This window comes from Musca vetustissima, unplaced genomic scaffold (assembly GCF_032173495.1).
Source record: "Musca vetustissima isolate MV318-11 ecotype Yass unplaced genomic scaffold, APGP_CSIRO_Mvet_v1 utg740, whole genome shotgun sequence".
NCBI classification, from domain to species: domain Eukaryota; kingdom Metazoa; phylum Arthropoda; class Insecta; order Diptera; family Muscidae; genus Musca; species Musca vetustissima.
The window spans coordinates 169,379-192,407 of NW_026878554.1; the positions used below are offsets into that span (position 1 = coordinate 169,379).

Consider the following 23,029-nt stretch of genomic DNA (forward strand, 5'->3'; position numbering starts at 1 on the left):
CCGACTGTTGGATCCTGGACCGAACCCCGTGACCTGTTATAAAGGTTATATATCTTGTTAATAATTTTCAATTATTATTATTATTATTTTTTATACCAAATATTTTATTTTTATTTCAATTTGCTAACCTTTTATTTTCCATTTTTATTTTCAGAAAACCTGTCGCTTTCCCAAACTCGAAGATTGTGCACATTTCCACTATGAACGTGTACAACTGGGTCCTCTCTCAGTACGTTTGGTCGATGATAAATCCGAATTGTTGAACAGCAGCATAGCATCCCAATCGATAGGTGGTGATATTGCTGGCAGTACATGTTCCACGTCGCAGGGACCCTCATCATTGCGTACCTTCTCCCCCTCATCCTGCTGGTTTATTATCAAAGTATTTCCACATCGATCAGATCCATTTTTGGTTAAGCGGTCCTTTGATAATATGCAAATGTTGGATGAAATGTTGCATCGCTGTGTGTATGATCGTAAAATAAGTGGTCTCAAACATCTCTCCGAAGTGGAATTTAAAAATGAAGAAGAAGTTGAATATGCAGTGGCCAAATATTTGGAACGTTTCTCAAAAATCGCCTCAGATTCATTGACCTGTGGTACGATATTGACATGGTTGCAGTTGGACAATAAGGGTAGAAGGTTGCCACTGGCCGATGATGATACCATGAGAACCATCAATACCCCTGCTGTGGGAGCGGCGTATGGTGTAAGACGTTATCAGGCACAGGCTTCAGATGAAATTTCCATAGAAGTTGGAGATATGATATCGGTGATCGATATGCCCTCACCAGCTGAATCGATTTGGTGGAGAGGTAAAAAATCGCATTTACAAAAATCCCATTATGAGGTTGGATTCTTTCCACAATCGTGTGTGGCCACAATTGGTGATAAGATACCACGGCATTTTCCAATGCCAGCTCCATTGGTGGGTCAGGTGGAAGTGTCACCAACCAAGCCGGTTTTACGCAAACATGGTAAATTGATTGCCTTCTTTCGTTCATTTATCCTGTCGCGACCCTCACGACGTCGCCTTAAACAAAGTGGTATTTATCGGGAGCGTGTCTTCTCTTGTGATCTCTCGGAACATTTACTCAATAGTGGCCAAGAGATACCAATGGTCTTAAAATGTTGTGCCGAATTCATTGAGGAACATGGTATTGTTGATGGTATTTATCGTTTATCTGGTATTACATCGAATATACAAAAGTTGAGAAGGGCATTCGATGAGGAACGGGTACCAGATTTGGGTAATCCTGAAATGAAACAGGATATCCACGCAGTTAGTTCACTGCTAAAAATGTATTTCCGTGAATTGCCGAATCCTCTGTGCACCTACCAGCTATACGACAACTTTGTTGAGGCCATACAAGCGAAAAGTGAAAGCAACGAAAGGCTAAGACTGATGAAGGAGACCGTGTTGAAATTACCACCACCACATTATAGGTATGTTTTGACAAAATAATTTATTTTATAGATTACAATAACAAATTTCACATTCTCTCTTCTAGGACCCTCAAATATCTCTCAGAACATTTAAATAAAATCTCCCAATATGCTGAACGCACCGGCATGACAGATAAAAATTTGGCCATTGTTTGGGCACCAAATCTGTTACGTTCCCCGGCATTGGAATCTGGTGGTGTGGCCGCTCTACGAGGTGTCGGAGTCCAAGCGGTGGTCACTGAATATTTAATACGTAATTGTCATTTAATATTTGATGCCCTGGAAGAGGCCGTAGTACGTCTCAGCTATATTGCCACCCAAGGCGCCGTTGTCTCCTCCACCTCCTCGTCGGCAAATCCAACAGCTGCCGAAAATCGCATGGATTCTCTAACCGATTGTGAAAGTTTATTGGTCGAACAGCGAGAACATGATCAAAGCACTGCCTTTGTGGAACGACCTAAGAGTCTAAGTGCCGGTGGTCCCAAACTGATTAGTTTAGAAGAGGCTCAAGAACGTCATATGAAATATGATGGTTTCGATATGAAGCAGTCGATGCCCATAAATATGATATCTAGTGTAAATTCGGGGCAAAACATTGGCTCCTACATCGAGGTGGGTGGTGGGCCCTCAAGTTTACCCGATAAATATCACACGGTGTTGTCGGTGCCACGCAGTTGGCAAAAACGTAAGACCCACAGTTGGAAATCGTTGTTTTCACGCAATCAACGGCCGGTTAGTAATGGCGCAGCCCATGAGCTGAAATCTTCCATTGTTGTAACGGCACGCATTGATGATGACGATGATTCACATTCGCCGCCACCACGACACAAAGAAACACCGCAAGTAACCTTTGCCGATGCCGACTGCATAATTGGTGTCAATGGTAAGCCCTCGAAGAGTGCCCTAATGAAACGTGAAGAGAAACACAAATCAATTGAACTCTTTGAAACATCACGCTCCTATTGTGGCGAGCCAAGCAAACCGATTGAGGTGTGTGTGCGCTCCAATTCCATTGATAGTTTGCGTACGGCGGGCCACTCACGTTCCGTGTCGCATGATTCATACTTTGATTTGCTGCAATCGCCGCAAAGGGGCAATGTGACAACATGTCCTTCAAGGTAATAGGGAAACAACAATTTTCAACAAATTCAAATAAATCTTAAATTTTAATTTCTTTTTCAGAGAACTCTCCGAACTGGGTTTGAACTTTGATCGTGAAGAACCTGAAATGCGTATATTTTCGGAAAGTGAGTCATTGGTTAGTTCGCCCAGGGTAGGCAAAGAAAATATACCACCTTCATCGGGCTCTACATCGCGACGCATAATGCGAGCCCGGCCAGAAGAATTTTCCAGTCAAACGAATAGTGTTAATCCCAGTCCTAAGAAACAACCACGTCTTAATCTACTACTATCACCAAGTTCAGCGGCTGCAGCGGCAGGTGCCTCATCGACAACAGCCAGCACAGCTAGTCCTTCAAATACAACCACCACATGGTCTCAACCCAGCGAATGTCATGGTGAAACCCCCACCACCTGTCATGAACACAATAGCGATGAGAGTTGTTGTAAACGTTATAAATTAGAAGATCAATTATCCGATATACAATACATCGATTGTGGTACACCCGAACATACCGTGGCCAATCCTCATACACTTTATGCCAGTGTTCAGGTACATGCACCACCTGCGCCAACCAGTCAAGCTTCATCATCTACCCTTTATGGTGGCAATTCCTCGACGGAAATTACCACCCCCACCAAACAAAGGCAACAAGTGCCAATGGATGGTCAAAAGAATGCGAACGGCAATTCAAATACCCGTTATAGTTATCCGTCGGTACAATTGGGATCGAAACGTAAGGATCAGGATAATAATAAGTCTTCGGTGGCCAATTCGAAAGAACGTTTTAGTTATCCCGGAACGGGTGTAAGCAATGAACGTCGTCTATCCAGCAAAGAGACATTTGCCAAAATGTTAATCGAAGAAGTAGAGGCAGCTGCCGCTGCATCGGCAGCACAGAAAAAAGATGAGGAGTCTCCACAAATGAAAACAAGGTGGGTGTAAAGGGAGAAAAGTGTGGGACACATGGATCAATTAAAATAGAATATGGTTGGATATTGTTGAAAAGACGATAATCCAAAGACATTTCCACGAATATTCCGGCAATGCTTCAAAGATCATTAACATATGTATTTTAATCTGCAAATATCATTTTTAAATATCTAATCAAAATTCATTAAATATAACCTCAATTTTTGGAATTTTGAAACATTTTCCAACCGACTGGATTCAAATTAGGCTTTAGAAGTTCGTAGAGAATCGGAAATGTCTTCACAAAAATTATCTCTATTGTCAAGTTTAAAGTATAGACCCCAATACCGGTACCTTTCAATGTTCGATATGTTTATGATCTTTTACACACTTTTATATTTATTTGAGATATTTTCAATTTAATTTGGCTTTATATTTAGCCTTAGATGTTTGAAAAGATTCGAAAATGTATTCACAAAAATAGTCTCTATTGGTCAAGTTTAAGTATAGACCCAATATATATATATATGTTGATTATTTTTCTCATATTTTCTAACCGAAGTTAGTTATAAACTTTGGGTTCATGTCTTGCTGCCCAAATCATTTTTATCTTCTCCCATTATTAATCGTCTCTATTATTTCTTTCTTTTCAGAACTGTTTCCTTTAGTGCCAATCAATCGACAAATTCCAATAGCTCTTCGCCGAAACCACACACCAACACCACGACCACAACCGGTAGTGGCCATCATCAACATCTAACAGCCAGACCTCAATCCTATGATCTGCTTAAAGTTAAAAATCGTAATAGTTATTGTGTAACGAATGATGTTTTGCAACAACAACAACAACTGCTGCGCAGTTATTCTGGCGATATAACCAAAGATTCTACGCGTGATACGCACAATCAAAAATTGTCACAACAAAGTCATCATCACTCAAATGAAATGGAACAATCGAAGTTGTCTGTGACACCTTCATCACCCATACAGAGTCCTCGTTATTCCCTGTTGGTGGGTGATACAAGTTCCGAAAATAGTTCAGCTGTAAATACACCACAACATGATTTGGATCCATTGATGGTGTCCTCGGCCATGTCTGGTATATCGGGCATTTCGGCTGGGTCATCCAATCAAATGCAACAAATGTTATTGGGTGTGGATGCGAGCAGTTATTTAGGCACCTCAGCAGAGAGCATAGGATCAAATGTGAGTATTCTCATTCCCTATACCTCTTCAGGACCCCATAAATATTTTCCAAATTCTCCTTGTTTTTTTTTAGATAATTGAAAAACGTGATATGCAAGCCTTGAAACGTGAACTATCGCTGGACTTAAATCCCGTTGGAGGTTCCAAACTCTCAGCTGAATCTTCAGCACAACGCAATCAGCACAACTTAATTTCACCCAATTCCAATTTTACCGATAACACCAGCCAATCGGTAACGCCCAGTGAATATGGCTATCAAAATTTACAAAGACAATTGAGCATGCACTCGCTCATTGAGACCGATGAAAATTCCCCAGCCTATGAGGAATATGAAAATACACCCAGTAATCTTAATTCACCCCTTAAAACCGTAGCTAGTCCAATTAAATCCACCATTAGCATTACATATAATCTAAAGAGTCCCACTAAGGATAGGTCCAAACAATCACATTCCATCACCCAGCCACTGTTGGAAACTTCTTTCGATGAGAACACGGTCTATGAACAGGTGAAATTCTTTAGAAATTCTGTTACCGAAGTTAATCAGCTGTTGAACGAAGAACGTAAATATCCCCAAAAGGAATTGGAAAATTTGGCTGAGGTGGAGGAATTAAGTGAAAGTGAAAAGGATTCGGATAAGGATACACCCATCGATCCCCACGGAGGGGATGACATACAAATGTCCGATGAAGAAAAATTGCTATATGAAAATGTGGAGTTGAGGAAACCCAACAGCGTTTATCAAAACTTAATGGGTGAGGAAATGAAGGCGTTGCTCAAAGAGGAATCTAGCAATCCTGATAGCTATGAAGATCCTGAAGTGGAATTGGATAGCTTAGATAGCATTAAAGATCACGAATCCGAAACTATTGAAGTGGCAGCCAATACCGCCAGAAGATCACCTTCCAATTTTAGTGTCAAAGAATTGGCCACCAAATTTGAAGTTTCTCCCGTTGAACAAATGCCAGCTTTTGATTTTTCTGGCAGCAGAAGTTCCATCAGAAAACCAAATACATTGAATACCGCCACACATCCTGAAAGATCTTCAAAGAATCATCAGCAACAACAACAAACGGCTAGTCTTAAGCAAAAATTGAATAAAACTCAACAAATCACCAGATCTCTGGACGAGAATGCTTTCATACGGGAATTTGGTAATAAAAATCTACAAGAATTGAAATCGTCTCAGCAACTCAATCAACAATCCGGCAATGAGGCGGGAAATCGAAGAAAAAGTTTTGATTTCACACGGCCCAAAACTTTAAATCCACCCAAAAGACTGCCTGGCATGCCCATAACTGAAGAATATTGTGCTTCCAAGGCCAACAACGACAAAACAACGCTAAAGATTGATTTACCCAAAGAAAAGAACTTCAACAACTCGCTGGAACATGACTATGACAATGCTGATTTGAAAATCACACCCACAACCGAAAATCGCATTTCTCTAATACAAAATAATGTACATCCCGAAAATACTGCCGATCTTAATAATTCCAATATTTCCACATCACCAACACACTCCACTGGTGGTGGTGGTGGAGCTGGAGGAGCCACAACGCCCTCAACTAATCTCAAAGTATTATCCGGTGTCAAATTGGACAGAGAACGCATTGATCGCATTAAAGAGGAACGACGTCAACAGCTGACACAAAAATATCATGCTGACTCGTTTAAATCGAAATCCAAAACCGATTTAAATCTAACCAAAAACGAAGATGATAAATTCTCCACAGACAATACATCGCTGAGGGTTAAATCAAAATCCCGTGCCGATATGCGTACTCTACAAAAAGACATGGATAATCTAAAGGAATTTGGTCGTAATCCTCCGTCGTCAGCCGTGTCGGAAACAACACTAAATACACAACATCGTGTACGTAGTATATCCGATGAAAAGAATCAAAATAGTTATGATCAAACGAATGCAAATAACACGGCTGCGGCTGGAGCTGGTGGTGATTCATTTTTGAAACGATCACAACATTCTCTAAATAAAGTCAATACAACGAAACCACCCTCAACATCGTCAACCGTGTCTAGTACAGCCACATCTGATCAGGAAGAATTTTCCGCTAGAGCCACAGTACAAAAATTTGAACGTAAAAGTATGGACTTTGCCAATGGTGTGAATACCACCATCGCACCATCATCAAGGGAACGTTCTTCGGTGAAATCATCACATGAACTGGGCTGCTCATCCGGATTATCACCAGCAACGCGAAATAGTATATCATCAAAGTGAGTTTTCAAGTAGTACCATATGCATCTATATTTAACTGGAGAGTAAATTTAATTGACTGATACATAAAGTTGAAATAATAACCTTCAACCAAAAACAGAAACAATTGGATCGGGAAAAAGAGCACAGAAAAAATGACATAAAAAGGACACAACATTTTTATCATTTGCAAGATTTTCTCTAAACATTAAGACTTATTATAATACTTAAACATAAGGCATACGCGTAATCTTTCCTACTTTATATTACTAGTAAGACATGGAAAAAATGTAGTATTATGGGCTGATTCAGAGGGTCTAGTTCTGATTTTGGCTTGTTCTTTTAACATGGAATAGTGTAGTTCCTGTCAAAAGGAGATTTTGTAAAATTAATAAAGATGACTGGTTTAAGTCTGCTGAAATTCGGTATCACTTGTCTCTTCGTGACATTTCTTATAGGTCCTATCTTCGGGACAAAAGTGTTGAAAATTGGAAATTGTTTTGTCGCTGTCGTAACCGAGCCAAAAAAACTATAAGAAAACTAAAATTTATTGCTCATAGGGATATGTTTGCTAATAAATCCACAAAGAAAGTGTGGTCAATTTTAAATAAAAACGGTTTGTGTACTGATGACAGAGAAGTCGGGAATGTTGATGTTGAGGCTCTGAATTCAGATTTTGTTTCGAATCAATCCGTAGATGTTTTTGATGTTTCTTGTATTCCTGTTGATGCTTTTGATGGGTTTTCCTTTCGTGCAATTGATTATGCTGAGATTGTTGATGCTTTCAATAAAATCAAGTCCACGGAGTTGGTTATGATGGATTTCAGCTAAAATTTCTAAAACTTGTTTTCCCCCTTGTTGGTCAATTTTTGTTGCACGTTGTCAATTCTATGTTAACAATGTCTGTGTTTCCAGAGATGTGGAAAATTGCAAAAATAGTGCCAATTCAAAAAAAGAATGGTGATTCTAGTGAATATAGGCCTATATCTATAATGCCGATTCTTTCTAAAATGGTTGAGTATGTCATGAAAGATCAAATGCTAGTTTATATTGGTGAAAATTCTCTATTACATGAGAGCCAGTATGGGTTTAGGAGTAATCGCGGCACTGCATCTCTTCTCGTTGGATTGACTGACAATATAAGGAAGACTGTTGGTACGGGAGGTTGTTGTGTGTTGTTGTCAGTAGACTTAGAGAAAGCCTTTGACAAAATTAATCACGCTAATTTAATAAGAAAATTGCATCGTTTGTTCAATTTTTCGTCCTCAGCTTGTAAGCTTATTTCGTCGTATTTGTTTGGAAGGAAGCAATATGTTTGTTGTAGGAATGTTGTTTCTGGAATGCTCCCTGTGAGTAGTGGTGTACCCCAGGGGTCTGTACTTGGGCCTCTATTGTTTGTTATGTATGTTAATGATTTGCTAAGTTGAGTAGGAGCTGCATGTCATTTGCATTTGCTGATGACTTGCAGATTTTGTTTAAAGGAGAATATGTGTTTTTAGATGTTTTGCAGTCCTCTATACATTTTAATATCAATGTGTTAGTAACGTGGTTATCTGCAAACGGACTCTCAATTAATACACGTAAGAGTAAAGTTATGTTTTTTGGGAACTTGCAAGAGAATTCAGTAAATGTTTCCATTTATAATAATTCTATAAATGTTGTAAGCTCTATGAAATGTCTTGGTTTGTTTCTTGATAGTAGTTTGGTGTTTGATGTGCATGTTAATTCTTTGGTGTCCAAGGTAAACTTTATTTTAAGAAAGTTGTACTCTTTGGATATGGCTCCGCCTAAGAGCATTAGAATTCAATTGGCCCATGCATTGATTATGCCAAATTTTTTGTATTGTATTGAGATTTTTGTGGATATGTTTTACGTAAAATTAAACTATTGTTCCATAGGGTTATGCGATATGTATATTGTGTTAAACGTCGTGATCACATTTCTCCTTACGTTAAAGAGTTCCTCGGTTGTACCTTTGAAAGTTTTGTGAGTTTAAGGTCAATGTTGTTGTTCTATAAGGTATTTAAGTTGCAGACTCCTTCCTCTGTAGTTGATTTGTTTATGTTTTCTAGATCTGTTAGAAACATACAAATACTTGTTCCGCGTTTGTGTCCTTTATTGGAAAAAGCCTTTTTTGTACGAATTTCTAGAATTTTTAACACCTTACCGCCTTCTCTTAAAACATTTAACTCTTCCTTAAAATGTTATCGAACTCATTTATACGATTACTTCAACCTCAATTCATCTTAAATTCATAGGTTTTGCTTATTTGTTTGTGTTTTTATTGCATAACTGATTTCAACATTTAAATAAATTTAACTATAATATATTATATTTTTTTTAATTGATAATTGTGATATAATAATAAGATATTTGAACCTGTAAATTGAATTTAGTGGTTGAGAGTAGATATAATATTGAAGTCCTTTGCCCTATGTGATAGGTCGCTGCATCAAATAAAGGAATAATAATAATAAAAATGTTTTTGAAGTACAATGGTTCTGAACCCCTCCAACTGAATAGTCGTTAAGATAACATTAAGCTAATACACTGTTAGTTTTAAGCTTTTGGAGTAGTTTATATATGAAATAAATTGAAATTGGAATGTTAAAACAAAAGTCTAGGTAGTAAAATCTATACATTTAGGGTTCAAAGGTCGGATTTTTGGTATATTATGAAGAAGCATTTATTGTAGCCAAATTGGTTTCAATGTAGAAGTCATCGTATTAGGGAATCGACTATCAGAACCAATACGAGCTAAACCCTACATTAGCTAAAATTAAAAAAATATATTTTAACACACATTGGTGAGGAATTTCCAACCTCTTCAAAGAGTTTGTATATCTTTGAAACAATTGACGATTTCTTATGTTAACGTGACAAGTCATGATAAGTTATGGCAAGTAGTCTACTCATTGTTAATTATTCAGAAGGATAATGGAGATTGATATTATACATATATCCCAGCTGAAAACTGCCCTTAAAATTTTAAAGACATTTTGAATACCAAGAACATTGCCAATTTGATCGGATGTGAAATTTCTCTACCAAAAGAATCTGACAAGAAACATTGCATTCTTCTTTAAAATCCCTCCTCCCATGTCACCAAGCAATTTGTTGTTATCCACATCGAAAGATCTTTTTGAAAAATAAATAATGGGATGAGAAAGCTTTAAGAATATTTAACGGTTTCTCAGACGGTTATATTCACACTTAATATGTGTGACCGTGGAACAAAAACAAATACTAAGTATTAAGTATTATTATACTTATGCGGTTAAGAGGGGTTAGATGATATTCTTACAAAAAGCGGAGCAGTATAATCGGACGGGGTCGCCATATTATATCCTACACAACTTCCACTGAGCTTTAAGATCCTGCGGATCTATATTCCGAGCCTGGGTAATATTACGCGATATTAGAACTCTATTGGTCGATTAGAGGTCAGCAGCTCCTGCGGAATCTTTTCCGAATAATGGTTTCCGGATTAAAAATTTACACCATACGACTCTATTTTTTTTTATTTTACACAAACAAGTTTTGTAAGAGCTATGATTATTCCTTGGCCAGATCTCATCTTCCGTATAAATTTGGTGATGTTCGGGTAATAATCTTAACGGATCATTACCAAAAACAATAGGGGTCTTCTTTGGCCAGAACCGGTTCTTCATGAATAATTTCCTTTCGATTGGTCCATAACTGTGCCTGTATCGTGTTTTAAAATTATGGACAGACAGACGGACGGACACATGTCTAGTTCGATTCAGCTTGTCGGAATATGACGATCGTGATACCTAAAGGTGGGTCTAGGACCAATATTACCCGTCTATCTGTTGAAATCACTATATAGACCTTAGAAATTTGGTTATTCTACTTGGGATGATTCGCATTGAGAATGGGGTATATATGTCCACGATTTGGTATAGTCCGCATGTAACGGTACCCCCAAATATTCGGTATTCTAGGGATGTTTGACAGGGGTTTCAACTGAATTGGCTGTAATTTTCTATTTTGGGTATATATTGCATAGCACATCTCCATACTAAAAATTATTGATATAGACCTAAGTTCGGTATTATGAGGATTTTTGACAGTAATTTATAAATATTGGATGACTATTTAGGGAATACCCCATATAACGCTACATCCCAAACCAAATTAGTCGTAATTTTATATTTTGGGTTCTCGTTGAGTAGAAAATCCCTCTACCATAGGTCCATATAAGGGTATAAGGGTTATTTTGAATGTTTTTGATTGATTACCTGAAATTTGTGCGGAAAATTGTCTATGTAGGTCCAAGTTTTGATATAATCCTCACATTACAATTTCCGCCACTTTTTCGGTATTCGGTACTACAACGTAACTTAAGAACATAGTCCCCATAAAAATATCCCGATAGACTTAAAATATTTTGAATGCACAACACGTGGTGAAGGGTTATATGTTGGCCCGCCCGAACTCAACGTCATTTTTAGTTGTTTTTTTTTTATTTATTACCCACATTTTCTCAGAAAGAAAAAATAGTTTATAAATAACTTTTTATTAACATATTTTCCTATTTTTTTTACAGCCGTGAAAAAATCTCACCACAATTTTCCATACGTGATGTAACCGCCATGTTTGAATCTCGTTCACAAAATCAGCAATAATTGAATGGTAACATATTTATTTTTTAAAATAATCTAAATCTCTTAGATGCTAGTTTTAATAAAAAACCACAAACCCCAAAAACGATGGGGTAAAAAAGAAACAAGAAATCTCATCTCAACCTTGGACGTCACACAATAATACTAATAAACAAAAAAATAAATAAAAAAATATTTATATATATTAAAACAATTTAAACTTATTATAAACAATTTTTTGTGAAATATAAAAAATATGTTTTATATAAGATGGATAAAATTATTAATTTAAACAATAGTATTAAATAACAAAATAAAACATCACTCTTAACTACAAGGAAAAAATCACACATTAACGACAGAAAATGATATTAATAAAAATCTATATATTTATATTTCTACTGAATCTAAACAAAAAAACTATTTAAAAAAATAATATAATATGAGGATTATAAAAAAAATTTACTTAAAAAAGAACAAGAAATATCACAATCCAAAGATGTATAACAAAAAATTTATGAAAAGCATTTTTCTTTCTATGTTTTTGTTGGTATTTTAAACAAAAGAATAATAATCAATTTAAATTAAATATTAAAACATATGGGTTGAATTGAGTCCGGGGTTCTGAAAATTATATCCCATTAAGAGCAATATTGTCATTCCAACTCGAATAATTCTATGCATTTCTTCAGTTTTTTTAGTAATGGAATCTAAATTTTAATGCATTTTTACTAAATATCTGTTTTTAATATTTCCTGTAAGGGAAAAATTATTTTCTCCAACAAACCCATAAGGGATTTTTTTGAATTTTCAATATTTTTCCTATTACTGGACTACACGTCTATGTTCTGTTCTGATTCAGCATAGCTGGCAATGCCATGCTTGAAACCAGAATTAAATATTGTTATTGCTTCTTTTTTTATGGATAAAAACCCCACGACAATTCTGTACGTTTACAACCCATGTGTTATATATTTCAATTAGCAAACTGCGTCTTCTTTATATTACTACTACTTCTGTATAAACCATTTTGTTTATGACTAAAAATATAAATTGAAAAAAAAACATGGAACATTGTTTCAGTTAAAACAAAAAAATCTCTAACCTTTTTTAATAAAAAAAATATAAATGCAATATTCTTTCTTATTCTGTTAAGATTTTGTTATAAGATTCACACATTTCTAAGCGTTTATTTTTTATTTTTTGATGATGACTTGTTTTTTTAAAAAATATATATTTTTAATTTTATGATTTATCTTTATTATTAAATAATTATTAAACTGTTAAATTTTAGTTGTTTTTTAGTGTATAGTTAAATTTAATTTATTTTTGTTATAATCTAAGCTAGCTTCTTGAGCATTTAAGTATCATGGTTTTTTTTTCTAAGTTGTTTTGAAGACAATCGACATTTTTGAGAATGAAGAAAAAACTTTATTTTTTCTCTGAAAAATAAAAGAAATATAATTTTACGTTTATTAATCTTAAATATTATTTAATAATTGTAAATTTAAAATTTATACATTATTATTACTATGATTTTTTATGTACATGACAATTGCAACAATAATATTAAAAACAGAAAAAAAAACTGAAATAAAATTTTAATTTTTATGCAAACATTATGACAAAAAAATTATTTTGTAAATTTGTTTTTTATTTTTCATATTTATGTGGATTGATTTATTACTATATAGCCCCCTTTAATGCTGGTGTATAAGCAGAATCCTGTAGCTTCTCTCCTTTCTTTTTTCGATTTATTTGTCGGGCATTGTGGACTTAGTGGATATTTTGGGATATGTAGACCTAGTGGGATATTTTACGGGTCAATCGAAATTATCCACCATTTTAGGTATTTTGTAATAATCTAAATATAATTTTAGGTTGGGTTGCGTGATGGGATCCATCGTGATCGTTTAAAAATACATTGTAAAAAAGGGAAATGTAGAAAAGAAAATTATGTAATGTAAGATGTAAAGGTTAGGTTGCTGACCAGACCATGACAAATTTTTTGGGAAAGCTGTACATGATTTTGGGGTCCATCACGGAGAAAAAGTTTGGAGTGTCTATTTCATATATATACCAAACCTTTGATGCCATCTGTTTCAAAGCAGAAGGCATCGACTGAATATAAGTACTAGCACTGCCGTCTTCTCTTCCGTCATCCTCGCAGCATTATTCTACTTGATTAATTTTCCATTTTGAAAAGAGGGACCTGATCCTGTAATGACCTATGTATTAGATACACGCTTGAAGATTTCCGCCCAAATAGAATTTGTGGTTCTACATGCAGGAGGTTTGGCAGTGACATCAATTGTTATATTGATTGACTGCAATCCACAATTGAGCAAACTTATCAGGTACTTCAGTTCCCTTTAAGTGGCTATGACCTGGAACCCAACAAAGCAAAGCTGAACAGTTTTACAGTTTGAAGTGCATAACTTGTTTGACTATCTATATGTCGATAGTCACCAGCCCTGAGTCACTAATACATACCCTCCTGACTAGCTCTGCATCTTTCATAACTGCTAAAATCTTTTATTAAATACCCTAAAATTTTCTTTTGATAAAATTGCTAAAATCTTAGCTTGAAATCACTACAATTTGCCTTATTGGATATGGCGGCCAACGTGGGGACAGGAATACAATTTTTGGCCAGAACATAAATTCTAAACATTTCCATTTATTGTTCGAATTTTTAATTAAGAATTCGTTGTAAACAATGTTCCTGCCAAAAATGTCCTACATTGGGCGCTATATAAAAAATTGTAAAAAAACATTTATTGATCAAAATTTCCTATCATTTCCATACATGTTCATATGATGCACCTTAAAATATTTAGAAATGATAATTGGCGCCCAACGTAGCAAATGACCCTTTGGCGACTATGACATTTAAAAACGTTATAAAATTTTGTTTTTGCTAAATAGTCAGGCTGAATCCCAGTTTGTTGTTATTATAAAAAACAACTATTTATTAGTGGGGAATGCATGGCATTGTTTGCCGAGGGGTAAGGCAGGGAAGACTGATCCTCATCAGTTCCCTTAGTTTTTTGTTGGGATATTCTCCCCAGAAGCTATTGCTTCTATACAAAAAACCTTTCATACCCAAATGTCTCTTGTAACAAAGCGAAGTACTTAGCTGACCAACGACATAAACTGCATGAGAATTTCGCTGGAGCCTCACTTCGAGGTTAACAAGGCATTTACAAACAATACCAAACCTTTCCTACTGTTGTGTGTTGTCACATCGCGACAAATGCACACAACGACTTTGTTGGTGTTGTTAGTATACAGCAACAAACCAAACAGTTCAACCGTGCCTGCGTCTACAACTTCAGTAGTGTTCGCTTTGTTACAAGAGACATTTGGGTATGAAAGGTTTTTTGTATAGAAACAATAGCTTCTGGGGAGAATATCCCAACAAAAAACTAAGGGAACTGATGAGGATCAGTGGCGTGATCCGAAACTATAGTCTTCCCTGCCTTACCCCTCGGCAAACAATGCCATACATTCCCCACTAATAAATAGTTGTTTTTTTATAAAAACAACAAACTGGGATTCAGCCTGACTATTTTGCAAAAACAAAATACAAATGGTATCCCAAATAAACCGGCAAAACGACTGAACGTTATAAAATTCAAAACTCTGTCATATTAATTAAGAAAGTAACATTTCCAAGCTATATTGTGAGAATTCGTAATATTTATTATATGGCGCCCAACGTGTGAGCAGGAATAAAATGTTGGTATTTGAATTTGTTTTACAATGGCAATATTTATTGATATGAAACACGTTAGAATTTATTTTGTAACTTTTACAAATGATAATTATCGCCCAACGAGGCAAGTCGCCCTTTTGCAGCTATTTTTAAAGAAATGCACATTTCCAAGCTAGAATGTAAGAATTTTTAAAATTTTCTATATGGCGCCCAAAATAACGACAGGAATAAAATATTGGCAAGACTATTCAAATATGTTCAACAATACAATCCAAAATAACTATTGTTGATAATATGTTGATGTTATTTCAAATTTCATAACTTCTTTATACGAATTAGCGGATTTTTTTCATGGCGCCCAATGTGAGACTCTTCTATACATATTGTAGATTTTGTGTTAAATTCAATCAAAATTAAGCATTTTTTATTATGAAAATATAACATCACATTTCATAACATTTATTTGTGAATTTTTGGAAAATTTTGTGTGAATTTGGGAAAATGTAATCATTTCCGGTTGAGTTTATGACAGTTATCGCAAACAATTTTAATTTTATTATTTTCCAGAACTCGCTTTGTCCTTATTTACACAATTTTTAACAACATTTAAATTTAATATCCCCAAATATTATTTTGAATATTTTTCAGTTAATGAAAAAAGAAAAGAACATAATATACTAAATAATATAGGTATACTTAACGAGTGCTTAGAGTTGTGCTAAAGTTTCATTTACATTTAGAAAAAATAAAATAATTGAATAATTATATAAATTAAAAATTAATATTGTTATTATATAAATAAAAGAAGATATAATTTAGGAGAAAAGAAAAAAGAAAATTAATTTCTGGAAAAAAATTTAAAAAAAATGCAGTAATACTAATGATAATTTTGGTATGATAGAATTTACTATAACTTCTAATATCAAAATATTTATTATTATTTTTAAAATAAACCAAAAAAAAAATACTCTAAAAACAAATTACAAAACTTCAAATATTTCTTCTTTTTTACTACATATACTATGGGAACCAATCGAACATAACCAAAAGCTTATAACAGTGTGAGTGAACATCCTTTTTCCAAAATAAAAACTTTTAACATTTAAAATAGAATACAATAACTTTGAAATATATATAAAGCTCTTTATATATAAGTTAATATTTTTTTTATTTTTTTAATAGATAAACAATATATACATACTTTCTACTACCATATATACTTCAAATATAAACGAAATGAATACAAGAACATTTAAAAAAGAGAAATAAAATACAAACAGGACTGCAGGATGTTGCCAAATTTTTGTTTAGAAAAAAATGAAGTAATAAAAAAAAAGAAAAAGATTTTTTGTAATGAAAACCAAAAAAATAAAGCTTTAATAAAAAAGAAAATCATAATAACAAAAAATAAAATACGTTTGCTAATGAAATATCAATAAATAAAAAATAATAAAATTTATTACTTAAAAAAATAATAAATATATTAGAATATAAAGAAAAAACAAATAATTGTTTTATATATTTGATATGAAACCAAGCATAAACATGTTAAAGAAAATGAAAATAATTGATTGTTATAATTTTAAGAACAACATAAACATAACTTAATTTTGATAAAAGCAAGTTAGCATAGCATAAAATTGATTTTGTTCTTTACACAAAACTAATTAAGTTTTTATTATTTTATATTCAGGATTTCTGATTTCAAAGATTTAAAATAATTTATATTTTTTATTTATTGGGAGAGGCAAACAAAACAATCAAAATTTAGAAAATTGAATGGCAACCCTTCACCTCTCTCGCCTGTAAACTGCCATAAATAAAGGTAAATCGGGACTTACATTTGTTCTCTACAGAAAAAGGCGCTTCAGCAACTGCATCTTCTGGGCGACACATAGGTTTGACATCCCATTGTTAATGTGAGGAAATAAAACCATGACCCGCAGTGGATAGCAAATCCAAGCATTTATTAATAATGAATTATTTTTTAGGCTAACGCTTATAGAATCGTACCTCCCCAAATTTTCGACATTTTGGGTAGTTTGGTCAAGTTTTTCAACCAATGATGACATGAAAATATCCTGCATCAAATCCACAGCTGCACTTGGAAGACTGAAATGAAGCTCACGCTGAAAATAATGGTCGATGGAGGGCAGATTCCGACCAATACCTACACCAGGATATTGGTGCAACGTTCGACAGCTTTTTCAAGTCAACAGCATACCACTGCTATCAGCAGCAAGTAGGAACAATGTCCTCAAGTACTTAGGGCGTTGTTGTTGAAAAGGAGACCTTGATGGCCTTTTATAAAACAATAGACGGGTCTGTGGTTATCAGCGCAGTGTAGGGATACGTAGTCGAGCGCAAAAGTCGACTTTTTTTCTGACCTTTCAAGTAAATTTTTGCCTTTGACTAAATAGTAGACTTTTCGCTTTTTTCAAATCGTCGATTCTATTTTCGACTTTGAGCGACAAATCGTCTAAAAATAATAATTTTTGGCCTTTGTGATAATAAACCAAGTATTTATGAAGAAAATCGAAAGTCGATGGTCCACTATGATTTCTAGACTACTCAATACAAAAAGTCATTTAGTCGAATGTCGATTTACTTATCCCTAACGCAGTGGAAAAATATTCAGATCTGCCAGAATGATGTCATCCAAATGTTGTCGATGATATATGTGGGAACTCCCCTGCCGTAGGATATGGAACGACTTATAGCGCCCTGGCTCTTTAGGGAGATCTTCATGATTTAGAGAGGTTCAAAGGCACAAATCGTGAACCTCTAGATCAACAGGCCTGAATAGCCTGGACAGATTCGGGTAGTAAAATAATACCGTATACTCGCCTGTCTTGGAATTCTTTGTGGACGCAGCCCATTAAGGTTGCAACCTTCCTGAATTTTGACACAGAGAAGCCAGAAGCAGACAATACATAATTAATTCCCTTCTTGTATTTCAGTTGCTTCAATAATCAGTTTCTTTCACATTTTAGGATAGTCCCCATTTCTAGACCCCTATATGTTACAGTCTCTCCACGCGTTTGGCTAGAATTTTTCATTATATTATTTTTTGCGATGTTATTTATAGTTAAAAATACGAATAAAATTTCATTAAATGGCAGTTTACTACAAAAGATTTTTTTATGTTTTTATTTGTCTGCATTACTGCTACACATAAAAAGGAAACAACTTTTAACAAAAACACATTAAATTTGCTTAAAAAAACAATATTAAAAATATGAACAACATAACATGATAAAAACGAATTATACTACTTCAGCATATATACATAAATATTAACAAACAAAAAACAAATTCAAACTTTGTATTTCGACACCAAGGCAACTAAACAAAAAACATTAAAATTTATAAAATTTAAATTAAAACAAAACAAGAGTTAGAAATTTTCTGTGTAGTTAAATTTTTCTGTATAAAATATTTTGTATTATAAAACAGACAAACAAACAAAAATTGAAAACATAAAACAATTTAAATTTTTCAATTGTTTATAACTTAATTAAAAAATGACATTAACTCTTACAATACAAAAAAATACATACATAACATGCATTACTAAAAAAATATTAATTTTTTCATTAGTTTTCAACAACAACAAAATAACAACTATATATTAAATAAACATTTTTTTCTGTATCTATACATAAAACAACAGCAACAACAATAATAATATTAAATAAATAAAGAAATTATTAAAAACAAAAAATATACAAAGATGTATTTTATTGATTAAACTTCGCAATAACACCTCCTGCTATAACAACATGTTTGTTATGCTATATTTACTTACATGGCTGTAATGTTAACAAAATGACGAAATGTAAAGCGAAATGTTTTTGACACAAACTTGGTACTACTTTTATCATAGACATCAACCGTCAATGGTATTACCATCAGTTCAAAATATGTGAACACAAAAATATGTATGGCGACATCTAGAAATTTCACATGTTAATAACATCACATAAAATTCAAAGCCATAAAATAAACAAAGACCAAAGACATAAAATAAATAAGATAGGACATTTCATAATCACAAATAAAATATAGATGTCGGTATGGTTTAAGATTATGTTATGTCACGATATCATAGACATAGACCATAGACTAATGAAGATATAGACAAAGACATAAAAGTATAAAAAGGACAATTGATACGTAAGCAATTTCCAACAGATGACTTTTCCTCTGTTGTTACGATATCATAACAACAGAGAAAACAATATTAAACGTTTTTAATGCTATATCTTAGCCTTATAAAATTAAAATACATATTTTGAGTGCAGGCATTTAATTTTATTTAAATTTTATTCACACATTTTCGCGTATTGGCGTTTTTATTCTTAACATGCCTCTGTTAACCTTGATTCCCCCTGGATATTTTTTCATAAACTATTTTGCCAAAATGCATTTTGTCGAGTCTTTACGGTTTCTATGTCTTTGATATAGATAGATAGACGACGAAATGCTCAAAAAATGCGCGGTCAAGTGACTCAAAATAAAAAACTCAAAAATTTTTAAAGACGTTTTTTTTTGGGGAAAATGGTCTATTTTTGTTTAATGTTTTTATCTGAGGATATAGTTTTTGATCAAAACTAACTAGATTTAGTGACATTCCAAATTAAAAGGTTCAAATATTTAAGTAAATTGGCATTTAAAATTGAGTAGCGCATTCAGCAGACTCACTTCAGAGAGGACTGGTGAGAGCATTTCGTCGTCTATACATTCATTAGTCTATGACTATATCCTCAGATAAAAACATTAAACAAAAATAGAACATTTTCCCCAAAAAACGTCTTTAAAAATTTTTGAGTTTTTTATATTGAGTCACTTGACCGCGCATTTTTTGAGTATTTCGTCGTCTATACATTCATTAGTCTATAACATAGACTAATGAAGATATAGACGACGAAATTCTCTCACCAGTCCTCTCTGAATTGAGTCTGCTGAATGCGCTACTCAATTTTAAATGCCGATTTACTTAAATGTTTGAACCTTTTAATTTGGAATGTCACTAAATATAGTTAGTTTTAAGCAAAAACTATATCCTCAGATAACAACATTAAAAATAAATAGGCAAATTCCCCAAAAAACGTCTTTAAAAATTTTTGAGTTTTTTGTTTTGAGTCACTTGACCGCGCATTTTTTGAGTATTTCGTCGTCTATATTTCATTAGTCTATGCATTAGTCTATGCATAGTCTATTAAAAGGTTCAAACATTTAAGTAAATCGGCATTTAAAATTGAGTAGCGCATTCAGCAGACTCAATTCAGAGAGGACTGGTGAGAGAATTTCGTCGTCTATATCTTCATTAGTCTATGGTCTATGTCTATGATGGCAAGCATTTGTGAGACAATCTATAACATTACACTCAATGTTGGGAGCCATATTTATTCTGAGAGAGCTTTAAATAACTGAATTTTTTCCAGTCGACTTTAACACCATCTACATCAACATTGTTACTACTCATATGATGTTTGGTATTGATATTAGAATATATCGGAATATCGATATTTTGGATTGCATTCTACGTTCATAGATGACGGCTTAAGTCATTTCCATTAACAATTGGATTCGAAGGGTGTTGCACTTTTTCGTTGTCTTCTCCGCATGTTCTGCTGCTGCGACGCGTCCAACTTTGTGTACTGGTGCCTTCAGGTTTATGTGCTTATCATCTAGTCCCCCTCGTTATTCCCAATAATTGTATTCCATTGCCGTACATCGGGATGTGTTACACTAAAAGGTTTGGCGTTGTTTCGTTGTAGCTTATATAAGGTACATTGTGTCGAGTATCGATCCACTCGTTCATGACTTTAAGTCTTTATGTTGCGACGAACACTTTATATTTCTGGTCCCCAATGTGTTCCGGTCTGTGATAACTCTCAGATATTTATTCACCAAATTCACATAATGGCCCCTCGACCAAATAATATTGCTCTTCTCGGCTTCCTCACATTTGTTGATAAGTTTTCTCCCTCGATACTTTTTGTGGTTTCCTCCTTGCAATTCCTATCTTGAAGTAGAGAATATGTGTCTTATCCATAGTCCTAGCCACAATTACCATTGAAGACCTGTCTACAAGGAGATTCGTTTTCCTCCCCGTAGAAGACTTTCCACTTCTTATCCAGCAGTGTCTTGTTCGGCAGACCAAAGACTTCGAGCATGCGTTCTGTCGTGGAATCGTTACCCTAACCACTGACGGTGTTCGTTTCCTTTTGTAAATGATGAATATCTCTTTTCTTCACCGACTCCTCCTGGGAGTCTTCTATAACTTTGGGTAGACCCAGCTTTCTCTTTATATCAATCGACGGGAAGTCCTTTTTTGGGGACTTCCCTCTTCGCGGCTTCTGGAAAAGTGGAGGGAAGGTCAGGTTTATGCTTCTGAACATCAGTTTGCTTTTTCCTCCGGTTCATACTGGGCTGTTTCCATCGTTGTGACTAAGCTTAGCAATGTCTTTACGCATAGCAATGTCATACGAATAGTTGGAATGTGTCGATGTGTTTTTCGTGGGCCTTTTCCAGCATTTGGCGCAATGTGAAAATCTAGTCAATGGTGGATTTGCAGGACTGAAGCCGCATTAGTATGGTTCAATAATGTCATTGACCATTGGCTTCAGTCATTCACACAGTACGGTGGATAGCACTTTATATGCGATAGGAAGGATACTAATTCCACTAAAGTTGGCACATATCGTCTTTACGGACTCTATTCGTCCATTTCACAAATATTTAATATTATGAGTGTAACAATATTCGGTAAAATTGAATTTTATTGAGCGACTCCGACTCCATATATATGGTAAAAACTGTGCAAAATAGCATGCAAATTTCAGTATAAATCTATACTATATATGTTGTAATCTGAGAATATTATTTGCCGGCAACACCGATTGATAAGTTCTAGCTAGTTGTATTAATAACTCGACGACTAAGTCGACTGATTTTAGATATTTTGAACAGTGTTTGTGGGACTAAATTTCACTCAACAACATGGCTTGGGTAACCGCTTTCTATTATTTTTTCCTCGTCATAGTTTACAGAAACTATATCATTGATAAAAGTTACCGCCGTTCATTCATAAGGAGACGAAGTACACTTGAGATGCGGCTTTTGATCCCTTTTTAACATTTGATATCACCTCACGTCTCAAGCACATTTCCCCTTATGACAAGAATACTTAACCCGATTAATGAGAAAACAGCCCGACTCAAAACAATACCAACACTTCGACTAAATTATGACCTTTTTTCAAAAGATTTAGAGAGTGTGGTGGAAGAGGAAGTCTCAACTTTACATGACAATTCCAGGGATTCCGAGGCACAACATTAAGGCAACAATATGTCAAAAATTGTCTTAACAAAGGACGCTGAGCAGGATAATAAAAAAAACTATAAAAATATGGAGAGGGAGGGATAAGAACAACAACAATGAGTCTTAAATCACCCATAACCAAAGGGGAAATAACTTCTCTGTATTTTCAACAACATTCTCCATTGTTATCCTGCAAAACAAGTTAATTTTTCCACAGAATCAAACTAAATGAGCTTTTTTTCTGTTTACCCTCATTTAATGCCTTTGCTCTCCGGTACACACTTCCCAGGGGTTGGGTACAATGGCAATGTGTCTGAGCGCTAATTTTAAAAAGGATTTGTTTGTGTTTTCGTTTACGTTCGTCCTTTTTTTAGTTGTGCTTCTACACCGAAGGTGTGTAACCTGATATTAGACACACTTTTGTTATTTACCAGAACACGCCATGGGTAAGT

At 34.3% G+C, this 23,029-nt stretch overlaps 1 protein-coding gene across 1 annotated transcript in view; it reads left to right on the forward strand.

Moving 5' to 3' along the window:
- Positions 1–11,568, forward strand: part of LOC133323294 (GTPase-activating protein CdGAPr) — a 32,996-nt gene extending 21,428 nt beyond the window's left edge. The window contains exons 2-7 of the mRNA XM_061532234.1: positions 155–1,446; positions 1,512–2,564; positions 2,629–3,501; positions 4,132–4,684; positions 4,758–6,925; positions 11,476–11,568. Of these exons, the coding sequence (XP_061388218.1) occupies positions 155–1,446; positions 1,512–2,564; positions 2,629–3,501; positions 4,132–4,684; positions 4,758–6,925; positions 11,476–11,554 (6,018 nt within the window). The 3' untranslated portion in view covers positions 11,555–11,568. The remainder of the gene's footprint in view (positions 1–154; positions 1,447–1,511; positions 2,565–2,628; positions 3,502–4,131; positions 4,685–4,757; positions 6,926–11,475) is intronic.
- Positions 11,569–23,029: the final 11,461 nt, after the last annotated feature.